An 18,477-nucleotide genomic window follows, 5' to 3' on the forward strand; every position below is an offset into this window, starting at 1 on the left:
ATCATTCACTGAAGAGCTCAGTAGTATACATTGAGACATTCTTTTCTTGTATTGCTTGTTGTTTTTCCTGGAGCTCCTGCTTTTTTCCCTTTTACTTTAAAAAAAATACAATATGCATTTTCATTTCCTTTGGTATAGTGGCACTGAGACAGAAGTCAGTTCCAGGGTCCTTATTTTGCCAGTACCTTGTTGCATGGCTGAACAAATTAATTACTTGTTTGAAGTTTGCATGGAATAAGAGGGCCTTGACCTTTTAGAAAGTGATCACTATGGATGATCTCTAAATTAGGCATTTTCAGAGGACTTCCAAGAAAATATGTCCTTCATTAGTGAAGTCACAACACTTAAGTCAACTTCATAAAATATAAAGTTAAAGCCATTCCATGACTGATAGGGGGGGAAAAAAAAACTTTGTTAGAGCAAAAGTAAATTTCTAAATAGGCAATAAGCAAATGTATAGAATCTAAGAAGAAAAACATATTTAAAAAATACAACTAGCCAAATAAAAAGCTAAGAGGTTGATCTGACACATATAAAAAAAAAATATTCCTAGCAGTAGTAAAATGTATATGTAGTATTCAAGACAAATACAGCAGTATTTTCAAAATAAATAAATCTTAAAAATAGGCTAAATATACATTCCCCTTAAGCTAATGCAGTTTATATAGGCTTAATCCATATATTCAGACTTAGAGCTTGTAACTAGCAAATTCACCTATCAACTGTGTGCTTTCCATGTGCAAAGAACTATTCTAGGAACCAAGGATGACAAACCCAGAGGGGTATTCAAGGACTTACTGTCCAGAGGCAGGAGACATGAAAGCAATAAATCACAACACACTGTACAGGGTGCCATGTGAGTAAAGACTTTTAAACCACCTAATTGCCTGGGAGACTTAGGGGAGAGGTACTGGAGGAGATGTTAAAGCTGAGATTCCAAGAATAAGGATTTTCTTAGACAAAAGGAAGGGAAGGGTATCATAGGAAGAAGGAACAGTTCAACAGACAGGGGATGTGAGAAATCAGAGCCATTTGGATAATGCTGAGATATTTTGCTCATATAACCAGTGTGACGATAGTAGAGAAAGCAGGATAGTCAGGGAAGAAATACACCAGAAAGGCTTTATCCACCACATGGCAAAAAAGGATTTCATTCTAAAATAACTGAAAACTTTTCACAGGAAAGAAATGAAATAATCTGATTTATATTTTCATTATCAAGGAAAGACTGAAAGAAGTCAGGACTTGGCACAAGTTCAAGAAGTAGTCTGTATTACTCTGTTAGGGCTGCCATAACAAAATACAACAAACTGGGTGGCTTAAACAATAGAAATTTATTTTTTCACAGTTCTGGAAGCTGGAAGTCCAAGATCAAGATGCTGGCAGGGTTTAATTCTCCAGAGGCTTCTCTTTTTGTCTTGCAGACGACCTCCTTCCGTGTCCTCATATGGTCTTTTTCTCTCTTGTGTATACATCCCTGATGTCTCCTCCTCTTCTCAGAAGGGCACCAGTCATACTGGATTAGGGCCCTACCTAATGGCCTCCTTTTACTTAATTACCTCTTTAAAGGCCCCATCTTCAAGTAAGTCATACTCTCAGGTACTCGAAGTTAGGACTTCAACCTGAGAATTTTGAGGGAACACAACTCAATCTAAAACACAGTGACTGGCAATAAGAATGGAGAAGAAAGGACAAATGGAAGGATACCTAAGAAGTAGAAATCAAATACTTGATTGGTTGATGAGTTAGGGATATACAGGAGATAAGAAGCTCTGCTTGATTTCTGGTTTAAGCAATGAGGTATATGCTGGTGCCATTTGTAAAAACAAAAACAAAACAAACAAACAAAAACAAAAATGATATAGAAGGAGAAGGAGGCTTGGTATGCCCAGAAAAATGAGGAGTTCAAGTTGTAACTGAAGTCGTAATTTCTAGTTAACAGGTAAGTTATTAGCTTTGGAGTTTAGGAAAAAATAATACAGATATATTAACAATATGATATATATGATATGATATAATAATATAGATGGAAACCAAAGGTATAGGAGATTGTCCAGAAAGAAAATGCAAAATAAAAACAGAAGGCTATGAAGGTATACCTAGATAAAGAATCAGAAAAGAGTAAAGTGATACAAAAATTAAGGGCAAGAAGAATTAAGTAGGAGATGGTTGTTAATTCCTAAGACTTTTTCAGAAAGTAAATGATATTTTATTTCAAAGATGTGTTTTTTATGGGTTCTAATTTGTGCTTTTTATGAGTTCCGATTTGCTTATGTGAGTAAACTACAATACCATTCGTAATGATTTCTCACTACTCAAAGTGTGTTCAAAATACCCTATCAATATTATTTAGCATTTCTTACCTCTTTTGAAAAGTATAAATCTTTAGAATGAAAAAATACCTTTAAAACCAAAATATGATGTCACATACAAGTTGGCTCCATGCCTGGTGAAGAGCTCAATGTGGGGCTTGAACTCACGACCCTAAGATCAAGACCTGAGCTGAGATCAAGAGTTGGATGCTTAACTGATTGAGCCACCCAGGCACCCCAATGTCACATATCTTAAACTAATCAGTAAACTGATTTTTTTTTTCAAGATCAATTATTCTTGACAACACTCCCGTTTATGTTGGAAGGCAAATTTTGAGGTTAGCTACCTACAACAATGTATATGCCTTAAATACTATACAGGTGGTAAGATATCTAAAGGATTAATATTTGAACAATACAATTCATCTTGGGATGCCATGGTCTTACAGCACCAAGTAGCTTGAGATCTGCTCATGAAATATATTTGAATGGCATTAATGATTTAATGTAGAAAATAGAAAACAAGTTGCATAGAGGAGTAACATTTATTTATCAGCTATATTGTATTATATTTAGACAATCAGTTATAGACACTTTAGAATTCCACATTACTCTAGAGACCCAAAGGCACAGATACAAGTGATTTATTATGTTTTTAAAAAGTGACAAAAGGGAATATTAATTCTGGAAGATTTTTAATCAATTCAACACTATTATACACTAGAGAAAAAAAATTTCCACAAACATTCCCTCACAAAGTCCACAGTTTTATATTTACATAGAATTATTATAGCAATTTTAAATGTTAATCTATGATACAATGTTACTTCAGATAACATAAAAAATATAGTTTATTTAATAGCCATGCTCCCATTTTTGATGAAAGCTGGTCAGTTCATCCTAATGTTAGTTTAACACTTTAAAAATGCATAATAGACATTCAGTCAGCCTTATAAAACCCCTAAGACAGAGGCTGTCAAACAGAATAGACAGAGGGCTCATCATCACTTATGTCTGAATCATCTTCATCTACTCCTTCAATGACTGATTTCTTCCCTTTACAACAGGATACAATTAATCCAATCAAGAATACCTGTAAATTTAAATAAACTACGTGTTATTTCTTACATCTAAGATCATTCAGAAAGTAATGAATTTAAAATCCAATGGCACTACTGTGATACAAATGGGCAATTAAGGATCACATCATCCCCAGGATACCTGCACTACTTACCCCAAGAAAGGCCCAGTTACCAAAATAGTACGCGGCACTAAAGAACCAGAACTTGTGAAGGAACAGGTATGTCCGGGTAACAGTACACTGATCTATAAAGCAAATAAAGGACAATAGTGAGATAGTTTCTTTCTTGAAATGGACTATTAAAAATTTATCTAAAAGATTATTAACCAAAACTAAAGACCAAGGTCATACAGTCCATAAGTGTTAGAGATAGGACTGAAATCTAGGTTCTTCTCCTAAGCCCACTCCTCCAGTATTATTATAGTATTAAATTACCAAATAATATGACATTTAAAAAAATGAATGCCACCAATGTAATCCTGGCTTTTAGGATAAGAAAAATTATATTGGATAGTTCAATTTATTTGAAATCGAAGAAGCATTTTAAACTGGAGTTCCAGACATGTCCTAAACGAAAACAGATAAAGTTTTCCTGATGAAGATAAGAAAAAAAAAAATGAACTAAGTAATCAGATGTGATTATAATTAACTTGTACTTTTCTAAGAATCCAATTCTCAGGACAGCTCAAATTTGAGAGGTGTTTTGAGATTAATTTTTTTTTCTTTTTAAGAATGCTAGCCTGAAAAGGTTGCTGCTCCTAAAGAAATACAAAACTGTTATTTATGGATATGCAATGAAATTTAGGTTAGTATTTAAGCTTGAATTAAAAATAAATCATATACCGAAAATCAATCAATCATATACTTTTTCAAAAAATATTCAACCTTTAAAGAGACAGTGGAGACTGGTTATTTAACATTTGTGTCAGACTCCATACTAATTTTATCCAAATGCGTTATTTCCATTAGGTTACAAAATCCTCTAATATAGACATATATCTGAGAAATAATATCTAAGGAAATACTTGTTTATTTAAACCATTCAGAAGGGTCTGGGGCAGCACAATATAATGTATCTCCCTGAGAAATCATATATTCTGCAGCTAATAGAGGATTCTAACCTTGCAAATTTCAGAGGGCCTTTACTCATTAGAGAAGAAAATCCTTATCTTACAAGGCAACTTCTTTTTAGTCTATTAATTACAAAAAAGATTATGACTTCTGCATATTTCAACCAAAGTTGACAATGGCAAGAAATTCCACATGCAATTAGGAGAATAATATCACATCCTATTGCTGATTAAGAAAATATACTGTTGATTTCTAATTTTATGAACTCTCTTCTCAGTGTCAATAAATAAATGCTATTTTCTCTTAAAACATAAAATTGAGCTGGGAATTCTGTAACCCAGTTTACTACACAAGGGTTCTAATATATTTTACTTTGGGGGCTATCACATGGTTTTACGAAAAGTAGTCTTTAGGTTATAGTTTATACAAATACAAGACTTGTTATGTAAAGTTTTAAATATGTTATATAAGTATATAGATAATCTAAATCTTATCTACTTTAATCCCTTCCACTATACTTCAACATTTACTTCTGAATTACTCAATACCAACTGGACAAAGCAATCTTTTTCTCTGGCAGAGAAACATGCAGTTTAATAAAGAGGCAATATCTTCCTTTCACAAGCTGGGAACACCAATCTAATGATAATCTATTGATCCCCATCCCTGCAAGGGCCTCCTTCAAATTTTTGCTCTCTTCCTCAACAGAAAAGTCTAGAAGGAATATTCAAAGCTTCCTAACAAAAACCAAAAAGATTTCAAGCAGTAGTGGCTGAATAAATGTTTCTCTCCTCTCCTTTGGTAACTAGCACCCAACATTATAGCTGGGTGCTGTGCTGGGAGTTCAATCTAGCAGGGGAGACACCTAGACAGGGAAAGTTGTTAGTCATACTCTGCTCCCCTAATATTTTATTCTCACCTCTATTATAGAACTTGCTTCAAAGTAATATAACTACAGGCATACCTTGGAGATTGCAGGTTAGGTTCCAGATCACCTCAATAAAGTGAATATTGCACTAAAGTGAATCAAATGAACTTTCTGGTTTCCCAGTACATATAAAAGTTATGTTTACACCAAACTGTAGTCTATTAAATGTGCAATAACATTATGTCTAAATAAATAATGTATATACCTTAATTAAAAAAATACTTTATTGCTAAAATCTAACCATTACCTGAGCTTTCAGGAACTCATAATCACTGATTGCAGATCACCATAATTTATAATAATGAAAAAGCTGGAAATTTTATGAGAATTACCAAATGTGACACAGAGACATGAATTGAACAAATGCTGTTGTAAAATGGTACCAACAGATGTGTTCACGCAGGGTTACTGCAAACTTTCAATTTGTAAATAATGTAGTATCTGCAAAGTGCAGTACAGTGAAGCGCAATAAAACGAGGTATGCCTGTATTCAATTTGTCACTTTTTCCATTAGATAAGCCTGAGTATTCCAAAGTACCCGTGTACCTGGCATTCATATTCAATATAACTGCCAAAGCAAGCTAAATGTTTTAAAAGGGGTATTTTATTTAAAAATTATATTGCTAAATAATACACTTTTTTTTTTGAGAATTGAGATCTTTTATTTTTCACTCACAATGACAAAGAGAAGAAAAATGATAAAGATGCTTCATAAATATTAGAAACAAGACAGGAAACGAATGCAAAGAGACAGATAGTAACAATCTAGTTTCCAATAATAATGGTAAAATTGGTGTAAGTGAAATCTCAGACTATGAGCCTACAGATAACGATATCCTAAATGAATTTTCTCAAACCCAAGAACTGATAAATGAATAAAACATTTCTAAGGGCAAAAAGGAAATATGGTATTTCTATCCAATTAGTTATTCTACAGTTAGGACTTTATCATGCAATAACATGCAACAGGAACTCGGATCATACCATTTTGCTGGAAAGATATGTGACAATATTCTTTCATCATTTACATTTGTGCACCAAAATTTATTTGATATGGTTAACAAATGAACAAAGGCTGAAGGCAAGTATGTATACAAAAGTGTCTGGAAGAAAAAATATCATGTGGAAATGAAAAAATTAAGTGATTTGATCATTGGTGTTTACAAATCTAAAAATGGAAATGTTTTACAATTATGAATCAAAAAAGATGGCCATCCTCTCTCTTCAAAATTATGAACTGTCAAGTTCTCAAAAGTATTACTTTTTGATGATGTGAGTGCAAGAACCACAAGTAATAATAATCTTGAAACTACTAAAAAAGTATTTGAAATCTAGAATCTGTATTAAGTATAGATATATTCCTAGTTCATGCCATGGCAGTCGATAAACAGCTACATCCAAAGGGCTGTGTCTATATGGGGTACTTTCAAAACTCAGAAAAGTGAGGATAAAAATTGGGCTTTACCACCATCATCAAGAAAATGAAAAAACAAAAAAAATTAAAAAAAAAACAACCTACAGAATGAGAAAAACAAATTGTAAATCATGTATCTGATAAGGGACTTGTATCCAGAGCATATAAAGAACCCTTACAACTAAATAAAAAAAGACAACCCAACTAAACAAAAAATGAACCAAGGATTTAAATAGACATTCCTCCAAAGAAGATATCCAAATGGCCAACAGGCACACCAAAAGATGTCCAACATGAGTAGTCATCAGGGAAATGCAAATCAAAACTACAATGAGATGCTACTCCATACTCACTAAAATGGCACAATGAAAAAGACATATAGTAAGTGTTATTTAACTAAAATCTGACAAGATTCCAAGGATGTCAAAACAAGATACTTGCATATATCTTGAAAATGAAAGTATAACTAAAATGTCCAGTATGGTAAAGGAAGAGCTCAGACTCTGGTCTCTAAGAAACTTAGTGTCAAGCATCATTTGGCTACTTCTTTGCCATGTGAATAGGAAAATCTGAACTGTTTAGACTCCGCACTTGTAAAATGGAGGTATCACCGTATTTCCTTATAGAGTCATTCTAAAGACCAAAAGAGATACACCAAAATCTCCATGCAAAGTGCAGTTAATATTAATTTTTTTCCACTTCAAGGTATAACTGAACCCATGATAAAAATACAGTTCTCAAGAGCTGCTCAAGTGGACATTATTTTTCTGTATCTATAGTCAAAGTTTCACCAGCTAGACCCCAATACCTGACCTTTACTGCCTACCTGCTTATATTCACTAATCTCCATTTTACATTCTTCCTTAAACTCTTCTTTCTGGCTTATCTCTTAACTCAGGCAAATGAAACTGGAAACCACCCCACAGGTGACGGCAACTGCCCTGACAAAGACCTCGCACTGGCCCAGACCACCCAAACCATTTGAGCTAAAACCCTAACTTGTGCCTGTGCAGATGGACCAAGGAGTAACCCTTGGAATGACCAGCAATTACCTTTACTTCATTATAATACTAAAATCTCTGCCCAAAGAGGAACCACGGCCTCATTTACATAACATCTACTATACGTATAGACATGTTTTCTTAAGGTGCATGCATGACCTGATGTTTATCTCTACATACAATGACAAGGCTTCCTTATCTATAATATTCATTCATCCTAACCCTAAACAAAAGGTATTCATTCACCCCTTCTTGGGGAGTCACAGCTTTGGAAGCCATTCCTCATGATCTCATTTGCTACAAATAAAAGTCTTCTTTGTGCAACGACTCAATCTGGTGCAGTTTTTGACTCACCACGGAGCAAACTTGCATTGGTTCAGTTACAAATACAGATATAAATGGATTTGATGAAATTCGAATGTATATAACTCAGTAATACACTATCTCCTAAATAGTAATATGCCTTTAAATAAAAATAACCAATTTGAATGTTTCAAAAATGAAGAGAGGGACAAGCTGGGATTTATGCAAAAAATGCCTATTCACAATTATTTTAAAAACAAGAACAGTATGTTCCATGGCTTAAGTATTACATGAGCTTCATCTTATAAGTATAAACATATTTGAAAAAAGTCATTCAACCTTCTCAGCATTGTTATAATGTTCTAAACTTAAAAAATAAAAGTTCTATTATCCATTGCCACACTTAAAGATACTTTGGGAGTCAAAAATTCACTGAATTAGAAATTTCAGGGCCAGAACAGGGATTTTAAGACAGGCTGAGCTGGCAGAAGCAAGTCAAATCAAATCATTTTTCCACAAAGGTCTAATAATTCATTCAGTGACATTTGAAATTGGCTTATAGTCACTGACTCTTTTGCCCACCACAATAGATTTACCTTATTTTTCCTATCACATTATTTTACATGTTTACCATTTTCAAAGGTTGTAGATTTGACGAAAACCTTCTAACATAAGATTAAAAGGTAGTCATTGTTAGTGTTCTGCTTTGTTGTTGAAAAATGACACTAGACCACAAATCCATACATACAACGAGTATGTAACAACTCTTTATAGCTATCTTTATATGTATATGTCATTATGTTTATATTTATATAAAGTGGTATATGACCACAGAAGGATTTTGGTTAATAAGCGCATGCCTATATTTTATATTCAAGTGATGATTCCACACTGAATAAACAGAGGGGGCTTCTCACCTCACCATCTGCCATCTTCTAGCTGTTTACCTGAATCACAGATACCTAGGAGAATTATAGATGTCTTTCTGCAGTTATTTAAAAAATTATAATTAAGTATTTTGAATTTGGTTCAACCTTCAAAGTAAATTTCAATCACTGGATGTTTCATTTAAGGACTGTGTTCTAAAATCAAAAGTGTTCAGGAAACTTCTGACTGTTGTTCCTCAAAAGGACATATAAAAGTTCTAATTAAACTAAAGAGTACTATTAACAATGAAAAATTAAAATAGGGGTGAGATAAAAAATTTTTTTCTGATGACAAGGCGACTGCACAAAAAAGATCAAAATTAAAAGAGCCAAGAAAGGGCATCTGGAGCACATGAATAAAATCAAAAGTCTTTTGAATACTGAGACTACTACCCTTCCTCCATCACTTCTTACTTATCATCAAATAGATAAATAACAGAAAGTGCAATTAAATCTGTTTTTCATGTAACAGCAACCTTTATAAATATACCTGATAAATTTTATATTATATATTTCTTGTTTCCTTTTAGATTGTTATGTCATTGTTAATGTATGGTGACTGCCACTAAGATAACTTTGGTTATTAACTACGATAAATCACACCTTCTACTTTAAATATATTTTTAAAACATTTAGTGTTGATTTAAGCCACAATTAAGTCATCATCATGTTATACCTTCACCTGAAATCAACTTAGAATTAATTACACTCTATATTTGTACTTTATTTGTAAAACAAATCCTTGTATTACATATGCATATAAAAGAAGGCCTTTGAGAAAACTCATGTACCATGGAGAATGAACTTCAAAGCGAGTATTTTGTTTGCCTAGTGACAAAAAAAACTGGCAGAAGATTGGACTGTTTAGAATGCCACTTCGTCCATTCATCTGTTGATGGACATCTTGGCTCTTTCCATAGTTTGGCTATTATGGACATTGCTGCCATAAACACTGGGGTGCACGTGCCTCTTCGGATCACTACATTTGTATCTTTGGGGTAAATACCCAATAGTGCAATTGCTGGGTCGTAGGATAGTTCTATTTTCTTCTCCTGATTGTCCATGATTATGCTAACTTTGATTTCTGATTAGGGTCTTGATACTACTGAATATTTAAAATAGACATGTAAATCTTAACTGTATACAGACTAAGGAGCTTGACTTTATTGTGATATGATTAGGAATTATTTATCAAATGATTTTAAGAAAGAGAATTACATGAGTGGAGTATAGACTAGCAAAAGGGATTGAGAGTAGATAGAAGTTCACTAAGTCAGAAGACAATCCAAGTGAAAATGTGAGGTCAGGATAGAAAAAGAAGGTTGGATTGAAAGATTCTGAAAGTAAAATCCCAATTAATCACTGTTTTACTGTCAAATGGACTTACAGCATATAAAATATATACATACATGAAAAGTTTTGAGATACTCATAACACACATCCAAATAAAAAAAGGGCAGAAAAAATTAAAATATGTAATAAAAACCAAAGTTCTATGTTTATCTGAAAATTTAACAAATGGTGTACAGTTAAATCAGTATTTTGTTACATTTCACTGGGGGATGGGTAAAAGGGAAAGAATTGATAAAGAATCACAGAAATTCTAAAGGAAATAGTTTTACTATATTTTATGAATACACAAACTGTATCAGGTTAATGAAGATAGAACTTGCCAGATGTTTTATCTTAAAGATCGAGTTTTACAGTGATTATTTTTAAGAACAAGTATAACTTGTGTTGAGCTCTGATTACATTTATGTAACTAAGGTATTTCAAAGGTACTATAATATGTAGTGCTCCAAGAAAGAAAGTTCCTAATTTCATACGTATTACTCATTGGTCATATAAAATTTATAAAAAGGAGGTACAAAGGTAAGCATTAGCATATAACCTGTAGAAATAATCACAAACTTATTAGTAAACTCTAAATTAATAAGATTTACTATCTATTAGTCTTAATTGACCAAGGATAGTCAAATATAATACAAACAGAAAACAATTATTTTCCACCACTTTATTTTTTTCAGAAAATAGTAGTTCAATGAGTATAGTAGAAAATATTAAAGGTAGAGACAGAAAAATGAGATTTAGTTCTTGAGTCTGTCACATATACCATGAGATTCTGGGGTGAATCATTTAACTTTCTAAGTATCTGTTTCTTTGTAAATGACAATGAGATAATATCTGCTTGTGGTATATACTAACAGGATAGACTGACCTTTTGAGAATTAAATTTAGAGAGAAATCTACATGTGATTTTTTTTTTTAAAGAAAAGACAGTTTTAGGAGTTAGCAACCTTGAACAAGAATCTCTATATAAGTTTCACAAAATTACCTAGGTTGGCTTTGGCACAGACTCCAGAGAACTTAGAAAGCTTATACCTAATTAACTTTACTATTCTGTCTTGGTTGAACTTTTATCAACACAATTAAAATGTCACCTAGAAAAAGAACTTTAACATCAAGAGACTTTCTGGATTTCAAGCAAAACCCAAGAAAAATGATGCTCTGGTCAATACCTAATTTTCTGGTCTGCATGGCAGCCTCACTTGACAATGGACACAATACATCAGGCTATCTCAGCTGGATGATATCAGCCAATAAGATCAATGAGGCCCTCTTTTTGACATCCATGCCTACCTAGAAACTTTGTGACTATAAATTTGGTTTTCCATACAGATTATTTCTCTCTGGTGAGAATTCACTAACCCTGAGCCTTTAGTTTCTTTAACAGTTGTACTTCCTGTGGCAAATCGATAAACTCACAGCTAATATAGTAGTCTCTTCTTTGTTCAGTCAGTTATCTGAAGCCAAATACAGACAATGAAGACCAAGGTATGGTAGCATTTGATGGGTAGATTTAAACCAAATAAAGCTATCAATTCACAAACTTATTATCTGCCAAGTAAAAGATTATAAATTTATAGTACTTAACCATGAAGAACTACTTCAATCTTTTGAGAACCAAGCTTTTTGGTTCAAGATGACAGACTGGACACAGTCATTTGTTTCTTGTCCTTCCCAGGACCTCATTAAAGTTATAGTATAGGAATAAAGCCCACAGCAATCTCTTAACAGCAAAAAGAATGGGAAGAAAGCCATCAGGTGATGAGAGATTTCAACAACAATCTGGAAGATGAAAAGACACACTTAAAAGGTCTCTAATAAAACAACTGGTTTCCCTTCCATTTATTTTAAAATATAATTTAAGGATCACTAGAAACCTGTCACAGAGTTCCCATGATGAGGCTTCCTAGAAGTTCCTGATACTTAAATACACATTAACATAAATATGAATACATCATCAGATATATATAGAAAATATCAGCATGAAGGACAAAGAACAAGATAAACAGAATTGTTCCAAGATAAACAGAACTGTAATTTTATTTAAAGGAAACCATTAAGAAAAATGTTTAGTACCTTCAGGTATTGAAGAAGATATAACATCCATAAAACAAGGATGCTTGAAAAAGATCAGAACAAGTACTTGAGGAAAGTTAAGACTTTGTTATAAGAAATATAAAAGTTAGGATATAGTTTGAAGATAAAGCTAAACACATATTCAAGAATCCAAAGTAAAATGATAGGCATAAAATATGAAATACCGATAAGACAGATGATCGACTGAAGATATTCAGTACTAATGAAGATGAGCTCCCCAAGAGAGAGTGGAGAAAAGAGAACTTATCAAGTTAGCTTCAAAAGAAGATTAAAAATGAAAGACAGATGATGATGCAAGGCCTTAAAGTTCTTTAATAAATAATAATAATAAATAAACAATTTAATAATAAATAAATAATTTCTTATGTAGAATTCTAAGCACAACCAAATTACCCATCAATTATATCAGCTGAGGGCAAAGTACTTTTCAGACATACAAGGTGTTTTCAGATGTGTATTCCACACAAAGCATGTCTTCTTTTTTTTTTTTTTTTTAACTCAAGAAAAACTAGGGGCTTGGGGGAGGAAATCAAGAAAAAAGATATGGCTTATAATACATCAAAGTCCAATGAACAGAAATTATAACATTATAGATGAGCAGCAGAATCAGAAAACAATGGATCCAAATAAGAAAAGGAAGTCAGTAGGTACTTAGAAGGTACAATGGATTTCATCCAACAGATAAAGTAAGCAAGAAGCTACAAGATAATAGGCATACTAATATCTTATGATACTTTAATAACATTTTTTAAAAACACAAAAAAATAACAAATTAAAAAAACTGGCTTAATTCTAGAAACTGTTGTTTTGAGGGAGACAGAAAAATATATTTTCTTATCCTCAAGGAGCTTAAGTTCCTATAAAAGAGTAGAACAGGGGCACCTGGGTGGCTCACAGTCAGTAAAGCATACAACTCTTGATCTAGGGGTTGTGAGTTTGAGCCCCACGTTGGGCAAAGAGATTACTTAAGAAAATTAATGTAGAAGAGAGATATGAGATGTAAATGACTATAAATTAAGACAGAGTAAGGTAATGTCATAAAAAGTAAATATCATGGGAATTCAAAGGATAAAAAGAGACTGAACATGTGCAGAGGTTCAAAAAAGAGGGTCGGGTTTGAAATAAACATTAGATAGGACTCTGAGTGATGAAAATGGGTGGGGCAGCATAGAAATTAGTTGTGATATTTCAAGGACAAACAGCTGAAAAGCAAAGGTGGAAAAGATGACCATGTTCAGAAATGTATGAAAAAATAGAGGCAGTCCTTCAATCCTAGACTGAATTTGTCAGATGATGAGGAGAGAGGCACTTAAGGTTTTTATTGGAGGAATGGCATTATCAGACTACTTTAGAACAGTGGTTTCCACAGTGTGGCTCCCAGACCAGAACCCTCAGAAAATCCTGGAGTCCCACCTCAGATTTACTGAATCAAAAATTTGCCATCTGTGTTTAACAAGCCTTCAAGACTCAGATCATATGTAAGTTTGATAATCACTGCTTCAGAACAATTAAGCTAACAGCACTGTGTAGTGTGGGTCAGAGTGGAGCACTAGTTAAAAGGTACAACAATTCATGTGAGATGTGAGGGTCATTCTGGCAACAAGCTGCATCCCTTAGCAAGTGACTGGGTGTGGAGAAAGCGAATGAAGGTAAGTGTGCTTAGAATGGTGGTAGTGTGAGAAATAGTGAAGTCAGTAAGTATAGTTCAAAGGCTTTATCTAATAGTTTATATAGACTTCATCAAGAACTATTCATTTTAAACATTTTAATAAACACATTACCAAAATAAGGTAGGCTCTGCATATTATTTTCACAGGACTGGTAAGTCTTATAGAGCTACCCATAGATAGCTAACAGGCTAACATCTTTATTTTGCTTGCTTTCTTGACCATGAGGTAATGCCCTAACCCCACATACCACATGACCACACTTGCTCTCAGCTGTGAGGGCAAGCTAATGAGAAAATGTGCAATGACCAACAGTGAGACTAAGAAGTTAATAGGTTATCTTAACAGTCCTCAATTTAGGAAGGAATACCAGGAACAAAACAGTCAAACAGGCTTAAAGAAAAAAAAAAAAGGATAATTTTAAAAGCTATAAGCAGATTTTAAAGACAATTATTCTAGATATTACCTAATAAGTAGGATATAAAATATTAAATAACATTTTCTAATTAAAATGCTAAAGAACATAGGCATCACGCCTGACTCCTTTCTCTCTCCTATTCTATAGCAGATTTCTCAGCAAATCCTATTGGCTTTACCTTCAAAATACATCAGCATTTGACCACTTCTTGCCACCTGCATCACCACCACAGGCTCTCTGTTGATTACTGCAAAAGCTTCCTGTCAACCTGTTTTTGTCCTTGGGTTTATTATGGTCTATATCTCAGGGGATGGCAAATTATAACCCAAGGGTTACATTTAGCCTGTCACCTGTTTTTATGTTTTACTGGAACATGTCCATGGCCATCCATAATGTACTGTCTAAGGTAGCTTTTATACTGCAATGGCAGAGTTGGAACAGTGTGTCTCACAAAGCCTAAAATATTTGCTATCTTATCCTTTACAGAAAAAGTGTGCCAAGCCCTGGTCTATATGCAACACAGTAATCAAAGTGATCCCTTGAGAATATCATGTCATTCGTCTGCTCACAATCTTGCATCTGAAAGTAAAAGCTAAAGTCCTTAAACTTGACTGCTCATTGTTCCTCTACTTCCTCCAGCATACCTCCACTCTGCACTTGCTGTTACTTCTGGTCTAGAATGGTCTTCCCCACAGAGCTGCCTTTGCTCCTCACTTGCTTAAGGTCTTTGTGCTCAAATACAGCTTCTCAGTAAGAATTTCCTTTCTACTCAAAATTTTAAATCATCCCTACTTCTGGGCACCACTTACTCTCCTTTAGCACTTGTTCTCCATAATACTTACCACTTGGCATACTTATTTATCTCTTTCTACTAAGTAAGCTTCATGGGGACAGGAATATTGGGACTGTTTTGTCACTGTTGTATCACTAGTACCTAGAATACCACCTGACACACAGTACACATCAATAAACATTTGTCAAATGAGAAAACACAGGAATAATAGGTAATAAAATTAAATGACCATACGGAATCCTGGAAATTAAGACATCTATAATTTTATGTTAGAATTTCAAGACAAATAGGACTGTGACTCTCAGTATTACTAAAAAATATATGTCAATATCTTCTAAAGGTGCGTGAATTGTAATAGCTATTAATGTATTCTTCAAAGAAATCGTGTAACTTTCTAAAAAAGGCTATCAAAATTATCACAATTCTAAGAGTTGACTTATCTTCATCTTATAAACTAAATCTAGAGACTAAATCTAACTATCCTTAACTTTCCCATCCCCATCCCCAAATTTTCAGACTATAAAACAAAAAGACTATATATAGTTGTGTGTGTGTGTGTGTTTTTTAAAGGCCACTGCCTGAATCCTGAATTGGATCTTATTAGTTATAAAATTCCAGAAAGCTAAAATTAATTAGCTTCAACCAATATGGGGTAGGAGGTGTTAAATAGATAGTCCATATTCAAATCTGCCTTTTAAATCACCACAGTAAGAGTCTGGTACCATTTTCATTTCAAATTATATTTATGGACCACCCACGTGGGCATGCAGCACCACAGGAGACATTAACAAATACTGTCATCACAAAACAGCAGTGTCCTTTTTTTGACCTCAGCCTTTAAGGCTTAGTTTCTAATGAAATCTCTTGAGCAGCTTCATTTTCAGCCCATTAAAACTGGCTTTACTTAAAATGTGCATTTTATTTATAATTATATAAATCAAACATCAACTAGTATAGTAACTCCTTTAATAACACTGTTTTTTTATTTTCTCATTTATATATTTTTTAAATTTTATTATGTTATGTTAATCATCATACATCATTAGTTTTTGATGCAGAATAACACCGGTTTTTAAACAGAAATAAGCATCTCCTGAAAAAGCATTTTTCAATTTTTTCCTTTCCTTTTCTTTTTTTTTTTTTTTGCTTACAGGTCAAAGTATGGGTGGGTGGGTAAAAAAAATCACCTGAATCCATTGTTAGTGATCATGTAAAGTGCTCTGAGCAGTATTGCTTAGTAACCTAGACCTCCAAATAAAATTTCCTGGAACCTTAGGAGCTAAAGTAGAAAAAAACATTCAATATTCTGGGGAAAAGGATGGTACTAAGAATTCAAAAATTAAATTTTTCAAAGTCTCAGTAACTACCCAACCTACTTCTACATTTCAACAAAATGAGAGGAAAAAAAGTCTTCTCTAAAACAAGTATGCCACTATTTTATCTGTCATTATTTTCATCCTTAAAAGGGCTTAACAATGTTTTTTCTTTAATTATAGAATAAAATCTATTTTTAAAAGAGTAAATATTACTTCCTATCTTTACTCCAAATTTCATTGTCCTGAGATAACAGCCAGACTTCTAGATGTGTTTATGTGCAACAGCATAAAAAATGAGGTAATATATATGCTGTTCTACCTACCATCATACCATCATACAGTATATATTTTTCTGTATTCTAACATAAAGCCATATCATTACATTGTACATAATGTTGTTTCAAGTATTCTCACTGATGGATAATCAACCAGTTGTTTCTTTTTGTTTGCTATTTCTATCAGTGGGACTTGGAAACTGGTTAGCTATCAGAAAAGCATAAAAATGTGAATATGATTTCAAGATTTCCATCTGAGTAAGTATAGTTGTGGGCACAGAATAGGAATAGGACAACTCCTCCCATCCCATGACATGAAGGTGACAGGTGGGAAAAGTAAGTAGAAGAGAGAAGGAAAGGAGTTCAGTCTTAGACTTGAGGTTTGAGGGGTTTCCATATAGATAGACTAGCAGGCTGAAAATAAGAGCATAGATTTAAAATTCTGAATCTACTGATTAAATTATTAATCCTCCTTAAATTATTCAGCATGATGAGGCTTATTGTCAACTAGCAAAGCTAAGCTTATTAGACTAACTACAGTGAGGGAAAACAAGAAAGAGAAAAATAGGGTATTTATAAAGGTTTAAGGGATTGGAATGGGCTGGGCCACTTTAATCAAGGTCTTGAAAGGTGAGGAACTGGGTAGAACTGGGCTAAGTTTATGATACAAATTTTGGATTGGCGGATACAATGAAATGAGAAGTCTTGAAGTCAGTCCTCCTGAACAACGAAGCTATTTTAGTAGTTATATGGTCAGGAGCATTCCCTGAAGCAAGTAGATAAACTATTTTTGTTCTCAGTATTATTTAACACAGGGACAGGGAAATATTTCTTTGCCCAGAATTGTTGAACATCAGCATATTATGTTTGTGTCAGTTCCCTACATTTTATGGGATTAAAAAGGTTTTAAAATTTATTGATAAGCATTTGGGAATGGTTTAGACTTTAGACAGTCCATCATGTATTGTTAAAATATGATACTCTGGAATGGACAATATGCTAGAGTTAACAGTATATTTGCAAAGTTTTCAGAAAGAAGAAGGCTAGGTTGCTGACACTCATAAGAAACCACTTTAGTTAGAAAGTCCAACTGTTTCAGCTCCTAGCTTTTAAAGCAAAAGCTTCATACAAGAAAATGTAAAAATTGCTCTACCATTAAAAATGGGTGACAAATTTATGGAAAAATCTTAAATTGTTTAAAGAAGTTGGGTTATATTACCAAATACAGAACATCATCTTTGCACTTAAATTGGATTATTAAAAATATGAAAAAATTCTTCAGTAAGTTTTTTTTTTTTTTTTAAGATTTTTATTTATTTATTTGACAGAGAGAGCACAAGTAGGCAGAGTGGCAGGCAGGGGGAGAGGGAGAAGCTCCCACGGAGCAGGGAGCCCGATGCAGGACTCAATCCCAGGACCCTGAGATCATGACCCGAGCCGAAGGCAGACGCTTAATGCCTGAGCCACCCAGACGCCCCTATTCAGTAAGTTTTAAAGTACTATGTGCCTTTAGAGAAGAGGTTCAATT

The 18,477-nt window shown here is 33.4% G+C and overlaps 1 protein-coding gene across 1 annotated transcript in view; it reads right to left on the reverse strand.

Moving 5' to 3' along the window:
• Positions 1-2,838: 2,838 nt before the first annotated feature.
• The window catches only part of LMBRD1 (LMBR1 domain containing 1), a 107,317-nt gene continuing 91,678 nt past the window's right edge, over positions 2,839-18,477 (reverse strand). The window contains exons 12-14 of the mRNA XM_081829349.1: positions 5,850-5,973; positions 3,547-3,734; positions 2,839-3,405 (exon numbers count right to left, since the gene is read on the reverse strand). Of these exons, the coding sequence (XP_081685475.1) occupies positions 3,289-3,405; positions 3,547-3,734; positions 5,850-5,973 (429 nt within the window). The 3' untranslated portion in view covers positions 2,839-3,288. The remainder of the gene's footprint in view (positions 3,406-3,546; positions 3,735-5,849; positions 5,974-18,477) is intronic.

The sequence above is a fragment of the Leptonychotes weddellii genome, chromosome 8 (genome assembly GCF_054177405.1).
Source record: "Leptonychotes weddellii isolate Sample4059 chromosome 8, ASM5417740v2, whole genome shotgun sequence".
NCBI classification, from domain to species: Eukaryota; Metazoa; Chordata; class Mammalia; order Carnivora; family Phocidae; genus Leptonychotes; species Leptonychotes weddellii.